At 32.2% G+C, this 7,550-nt stretch overlaps 1 protein-coding gene across 1 annotated transcript; it reads left to right on the plus strand.

Annotated features, from left to right (window-relative positions):
- The first annotated feature begins 4,445 nt into the window (after nucleotides 1–4,445).
- On the plus strand, nucleotides 4,446–7,190 carry LOC143058407 (uncharacterized). The gene is made up of 4 exons (XM_076231903.1): nucleotides 4,446–5,208; nucleotides 5,524–5,681; nucleotides 5,988–6,134; nucleotides 6,417–7,190. Exons 1-4 carry the CDS (start codon nucleotides 4,643–4,645, stop codon nucleotides 7,109–7,111), a joined length of 1,566 nt encoding a protein of 521 aa, XP_076088018.1. The 5' UTR covers nucleotides 4,446–4,642; the 3' UTR covers nucleotides 7,112–7,190.
- The last annotated feature ends 360 nt before the right edge of the window (nucleotides 7,191–7,550 follow it).

The following is a 7,550-nucleotide window of genomic DNA, read 5'->3' on the forward strand; positions in this document are numbered from 1 at the left end:
ATAGATATTTGTAAAGTTGACTATTTCTTCCTAATCAAAGTTTTGTAAACGTTGTATGTCGTTTATCATACTTTGTTAAATGTTACAGAAGTAGATACAAATGCAACGTTTGGTTAGAGGGGATTGAAACATTGTTTTGAGTTATGACAAGCAAGAACACGTTTAGATAATTGATTTAATGTTAACGTTAGAACGAAATAGATCGTTTGAACTAACAAAAGACGAACGACAGACTGTAGACACATTTGCAGCGAGTGTATAGTTAGTCAATGTTTATTCTAATTTGCAAAAAGTATGTTAAAAACAAATGATCAAAACGTGTGCCCGCTGTAAAGTTTGTATCGTTACTGTTAGAAAAGATTAGCACCAGATAAAAAATATTTGTCTCCCGTCTAATTTTTTTGTAAAATAACGTCAAAAAGTACGAATGAAAAAAAACAAATACTGTTAGGTGACCTTTAGTTGTTATTGATAATTTATGTGTCATTTGGTGTTCTTTGAATAGCTGTCTCATTGGCAAGTGTACCACATCTTTTTTATGCTACAAACATTTCTTGACAAACGGAAAATACAGACAGACAAAACAAAAAATAGCCTATAAAACCGGTAAAATGCATTCTTGAAGTTCTATTAACAAACTTTGAACGATAACTAAGTCTGACAATGACTATTAATGCACAATTACTTTCATATTTGAAAAATCTTACAAAAATAAAGTTACGTACTAATATAGGAGGAACTTTTGTACAGTTAAAAATAAAATGTTGCCAACATATTTTGCAGAAGCAGAGTTATTAGAGTTTTTTAGAAATTCGTGTAGCAGTCATGTGTTCTCGTGTATGGCCGAGTAGAGATCGAAAAGTGGTCGAATGTGGACGCGAAGGGATCGGGTATTGTTCGAGTTGGTCTTGGATAAAATAAATATACAAGTCTCAGTGATCTGGAAGCGATCGGGCATTGGTCGAATTAATCTGGAAATGATCGCTCTTAGTCGAGCAAAGGTCGAAATGAGCGAGTACTGATTGGTAAAAATTTTGTATTTCGACCAAACTCGATCTCTACACGATCCTTTCCCGATAGATTCGACCACTATTCGACGAATTCTCGATCTCTTCTCGAGTGACTTGCTTTTCGATCTTTACTCGAATGTTTTTGACATGTCAAAAACTCTCGGGTGGACAGTCAGATAGATGACGAGCATGGTAGACTATCCCGAACATTCTTAACGATTGAGTCAGACCAGTTTCCCAATCACGTAATTTGGCTCCATCGGGCTTGATCGAGTTAATCTGATCGGCAGTGTGAACCTCGCGTTACCTTTAGCAATATTCTATTTTTTTCATTGTCAAATTAAAACAATTATAGATACAAAAACAGCCAACTGTATGAATGTAAACAGGGAACTTTATGCTTCGTTAAAGTGCCGAACATTTGTATCCTTCTACGTGTAACATAAACGGATGAAGTCAAAACAATTCTGATTTCCATTATACATTTATACCAACTGTAAGTATAGTAAAAGGGACGTTCCGTATACGCTTGAATATTGTGCTGGACGTTAAACGTATTTACCGATAATGTCTTGGTAGCATTTAGTTACAATGAAACTTTAGTGATATATGTTTTTTACAAATATGGTTTCCAGTATACATAAATTGACAACAATTGGACAAAAAGAGGACATTTCTGTTGGTTCGAATACTTGACATCATATTGTTGAAAAATAATGAGTCTGATTAAGCAATGATTAAACTTTAACTGTAAAACACAAATACATAGCAACACTTAGACTGTTAAAACACTTTGGATAATCATATCTAAATTGTAAATTTTAATAAACTGACAACATCAGCTTAAGAATGTTTGCTCCTCTAATTTTTGAATGTTTGCCACATTTTCGGAATCCTCTGGTTTTATCCATATATTGACATTACAAAATGGTCAATAACCTCTACTTTTCTATTCATAATTTTATTATATAAAGTTAAAAAAGCCATATTTCAAAATCTTATAAAATCCTTGTTTTTTTTTTTTATAGTTTTTGAACCAAAACAGGTGTTAATTTTAAATGTATGAAAAATCTAGAGAGAATTATTTCCCGCCAAATTTTCTATTGCTTATATCTCGAAAACAAGCACTCAGACCCTCCATTTGTTTCTGCTTTTATTGTTTGTTTATTTATATACTTTCAATTCATAACAGTCTTTTAAAAAGCTTGGTTTTTTTTAAACAGCGTAGCAAACATCCTTAAATCGCAATAAATCGCTATCTAACTTTTTCTTTTCGTAATTTAACCTCCCACCAAGTTTTAATTTTTATTACCAAAACAATACTTGCCAACTATTCATTAGTTGTTTTGCAATTACGTTGAATCCCATTATCAGGAAAGTCGTTAAGATACATTCGTTACACAAAGTGCTACTGTTTTTTTACAACAAAACTTTTGAATGACCTGCCAAAATAAGAAGAATTTATGAGAATTATTTAAATGAAATTTGGTAATAATATTTGTTGCAATTGTTTCTATATCTGATCATGAATTTAATAAAACATAGAAATTTATCATTTACATGTGAATAAAACTGTAGCCTTTAAATGCTAGCATTTTTACCAGGATATATGTTTCCATTGGATGTCTTTATAAATTAAACATATATGCATGTTGAAATAAATCAAAATATTTATAATGGAGGTAAACAAAAATCCCTTGTGAGATTAACAGTTCTTATAGATGATAAAAAGTTCATATATGAGACATAGATAAACAAAAACTTCTCATTTGAGATTTAATTAATTTTCAAAGAGACATAAATATCCATTTTGCAGAAAATACGTTCGTTTATTTATTTCAAAATTGTCAAAATACATGTTTCGTCATGCAGATGCTTATTTCAAAATTGTCAAAAATACATGTTTCGTTATGCAGATGCTTATTTCAAAAATTGTCAAAATACATGTTTCGTCATGCAGATGCTTATTTCAACATTCAGCTAGTCATACTACTACTGGTTTGTTATGTTCATGTATTGTTCAATCCACTGTCAGTAATACTGCTGTAATGACCTTCAGAACAAATAGAATATATCAAGACTCAACTGCAATCTTTGTTACATAAACATATTTTAAGAATTTCATAATATCGTTGAAGTTAAATTAATAATATTGGGTTTAAACTATTAAGTGTTTGAACTTTTAAGTATTTGAACTTTTTTGACCTGAGCGTCACTGGTAAGTCTTGTGTATATGAAACGCGCGGTTGGCGTATTAAAATTATAAACCTGGTACCTTTTGATAGCTATTATTCGTGTGTTTAGCTGTCCTATATGTTTCCCATTTATTTGTATTGTAGTCCTGTCATGTAATGTTGTCATTTTAACATTTAACATTGCCATAAAAGCGGGAGGTTTGGCTAGCTACAAAACCAGGTTCAACCTACCATTTTTTCTTAAAATGTACTGTACCAAGTCAGGAAAATGGTCATTGTTATATTATAGTTCGTTTCTGTGTGTGTTACATTTTAATGTTGTTTTTCTGTTGTGTTTAGTTTGTAACCCGAATTTATTTTTTTCTCAATTGATTTATGAATTTCGAACAGGGGTATACTACTGTTGCCTTTATTTTGCATAGACCTTATACATAACAACTAAGTATTTACATTAGCTTGCATGAGCTACCTTATATACATATGTATACAACTAAGTAAGGTTCACTAAGAAGGAGACGTTTCATTAAGGTGGTTTTGGACAAAGTAAATTTCAAAAGTAAATCCTTGTACGATACCATAACTTATCACTTTTTTTATTCATAAAAAAGTCAAACACTGTGTGTTATCAGTCTTTTTTTCGGATATAAGTTATACTTCTTGTCATTCTACTAAATTAAACCCAACCAAATTCATTTACAGAGTATGAAGTACTGGTAAGTACGCTGTTACACTACTATCCCGGAAAGGGGCGTTCAGAAACATGTTTAACTCCCACATATTTTATAGATGTGCATGCCAGGAGTCTGTAATCAAGTAGTTGTCTATATGATATAAGTCTTTCTAACCTTATAGACAATGCTGTAGTGTTACTTAGTCTCTCGGTGGGTGACTCATGTTGATAACAGAAGAACTATTAAAAATTATCGAAGTAAAATAAACAATATGGAACAACCATTCACGCGAAACACCTTTTTAGAGTTAAATACATGTTGATAAAAGTTTTTTTAATTCAATTTGTTTTTTAAATGATAACAGTTATCATTACAAAATTTAATAATTCTGTTCATGAACAATAGTTCTACGAAATGTTGGTACAAGATTTGCAAATAAATGGATATTTTTTTAATGGGATGCGTTCTTAATGGTCATAAAAAGATTCCTATCAGACTGAACACAAATATTTTGTTTGATCAGTTGTCTCATTAAATTTTAAATATTTTAAGATAACCAGCTTTATTAATTAACTGGAGCTTATTTGACTAAATACGAGTAAAACTGCCAAATCGATAATTTTGTCCTATAAGGCCAATACGGATTTTTCCGTATTGGCCCGGGTTTAGCAAGCCCAATATTAGCATATTCGATTAGCTCTAGACTAATCGGTTGAAATCCCGATAACTCTAGAGAACTACGGCTAGTGTCGTCTGACAGGAGAAAATGACAACAAAACGATGGAGCAATAGCTCTATAAAAAATATAGATGATGCGATGGATGCGTTAGTTGAAGACTATTTTCACTACGACGATTTATCTAATAGGGAGGCAGAGTACATCAAGAGAAATCTCGCGGATGTCAATGGGGAAGGAAATTTGATTCTGGAAGAAGTTGATTCAGCGAATTTCAACTTCCCAAATGAAATTCTGCAGGACATTGAAAATGCACAGAATCATGAGATTGACGAATCAGACAAAGAAAATAGCTCGAGTAGCAAGAGGTTTCGCTCTGTCACTGATGAAGACACTGACTCTTTTCTAGCTTTAAGTGTTAACAAGAACACAAAAACTAAAACAAAGAGTGACTTGAAAGTGATGCTGGATTTTTTCATATCTGTTGGAGAAATGCGTGATTCAGTGGAAATACCTGCCAAAGACTTGGACAGTCTGTTATCAAGATTTTTTCTTGGAGTCCTGAAGAAAAATGGTGACGAATATGAGCCTGACTCTTTATCCTCTATGTTCAACAGCTTGGATAGACATTTGAAGGACTCAAAAAGTAGTATAAGGTACGATTATTTTCATGTAGATTATTTGATATCTGTGAGACATGTAACTCCCTTGTCTTGATATAGCATGATAGCCTTTGCATTATTCTGTCAAGCATTATGACTCGAATATTCAGTGCCAATATTTTAATTTTAGCCTTGTGTCATTTTTTTTTTGGTAAAAACTATATATATCATCTGGGTCAATGTGGTTTTGATGATCTTAAGCTTGTGTACAATGAATATTCCTTGGTTTCTCTTTGCTATAAGTATAAAACATGTACATACAAAAATTACATGTCAGATATTATGCATATCTTTTCTTTAATGTTTCAGTATTAAAAAGGATCCTGAGTTCAACCACACAAGACGGGTATTAGAAGCGAAGCGAAAGGCATTAAAGTCATTGGGCAAGGGCAGTAAGCCAAACAGAGCTGAACCTTTGACGACTGAGGAAATCCAAATCTTGAGGGAGAAAGGCGTTATTGGAACACGTAAGTTTAAAAAAAATGTTGTATTCCAGCGTGTCAGTCAGTAACTTTTAATTAAACATTTTTCTAACCTTGTGGCAAACAAATTATTTTATTTCCTTGTCGCCCTCTATCCATCCCTGATTATTAAATGGTTGTTCTAATAAAAAATGTTTAAAATACACATAAGGTCTTGAACAATGAGAGTGTCTCCAGAGGTCTTTTGCATTTTGATACAGTATTTGTCCTTTAAATACTATTTTAAGTTGGATATTTACATTAAGATACATGTATTTTAGTTAAGTTCTTTTTTTTTTTTTCTTTTTCCAGAAAACCCTGATGCATTACTGAATGCTGTGTTTTTAAATAATGCAACATACTTTGGTCTACGAGGTCGACAAGACCATGTTAACATGACATGGGGAGATGTCAAGTTAAAAGCTACATCTGATGGAAAGGAGTATTTGGAATTTAATGGTGAGATTATGTTATGATTTCCATCATTTAAATAGTTGATATTTTAAATCTTTTAGAAATCACAGAATATATACTTCTGTGGATAATGGATGTACATGTACAACAGTCCTGACAAAAGTTGGTAATTTGTGCTTTTAAGGATATTAACCATTGTTTTATATTTATCAAAACAAATCTTATTTACTATGCAATACATGTTTTTTGTTATATAAAAGTGAAAGTTTTGTACAGACAGGAAGGATAATTCTTCTTTAAATATTGACATAAGCATACTTTTTTCAGAAAGAAGCACCAAAACCCGTAGTGGAGCAAAAAGCAGGGATTTCCGGGATATTACGCCAAAGATTTTCGGGGAAGGAGGAAGTAATTGCCCTATTCATGTTTACAAGGAATACAAACGGCATAGACCTCAAGACACATTAACTGATGAACAAAGATTTTATTTGAGGCCTTTAGATAATAAACATGAGGAAATATGGTACACTCGCCAAACCATAGGCAAAGATAAATTAGGTAAAATGGTAAAAAATATGGCAGAAAAAGGAGATCTTCAAGGAAGAAAGGTTAATCATTCGGGACGTAAAACTTTTGCTACCACACTACTTCAAAATGGTAGACCTGCCAATGAAGTTGCTCAATTAGGAGGCTGGAAAGGCATTAGTACCTTAACTCATTATTCAGTACCGTCTATTGAACAACAGCAACAAGCTTCTCACACAATATCTAAGGTCATGTTGCCGAACTCAGATTTACAGACGACATCAGATTCAGAGGAACCTTGTGAACTTTCAAACTCAAATACATTAGTTCATAATAATTTAAATGCAAATGTATCAAATACAAATAATCAAACTGCTAACAAACATGACAACCCAATGGCCATGTTTGCAGGTGCAACTATAACAGGTGGTGTTTTCAATATTAACATATACTCAGGGGAAAGAAAGAATACTATAAACTGCAGCCAAGAGCTTTAATCTGAAAACTAGATAAAAACATGTTTTTTACTTGTTGTGTTTATTTACTGTTGATTATTTAATAAAATTGTTACTATTTTATTGTTTTGATTAAAATCCTCAATTTTCATTGATACATATTCAAATCACTACTATTGAAGTCCTGAATGTCAGATTTTCACACTATTTTCAATCTTCATATTGGCCCGGCTAGAGTTCATATTGGACTGGTTAATTAATAAAGGTATCATTGCGTAACAATTTTCATATTGGCTTAGTTATAGGTCCTCGGGCAGCCATATTGGCCTTCGGCTTCGCCTCAGGCCAATATGGTACCCTCGGACCTATAACTAAGCCAATATGAAAATTGTTACGCAATAATACCATAATACATGAGGAAAATATCTTACATATAAAATTTTACTCTTTACTTTATTCTTAACCTTAAAAACGTGAGGCT

Source organism: Mytilus galloprovincialis, chromosome 14 (assembly GCF_965363235.1).
Source record: "Mytilus galloprovincialis chromosome 14, xbMytGall1.hap1.1, whole genome shotgun sequence".
NCBI classification, from domain to species: Eukaryota; Metazoa; Mollusca; class Bivalvia; order Mytilida; family Mytilidae; genus Mytilus; species Mytilus galloprovincialis.

Coding starts and splice junctions, on each gene's coding strand:
- LOC143058407 (XM_076231903.1), top strand. CDS start 4,643: ATGACAACAAAACGATGGAGCAATAGCTCTATAAAAAATATAGATGAT. Junction 5,209..5,523: donor GACTCAAAAAGTAGTATAAG/GTACGATTATTT, acceptor TTAATGTTTCAG/TATTAAAAAGGATCCTGAGT. Junction 5,682..5,987: donor GAAAGGCGTTATTGGAACAC/GTAAGTTTAAAA, acceptor TTCTTTTTCCAG/AAAACCCTGATGCATTACTG.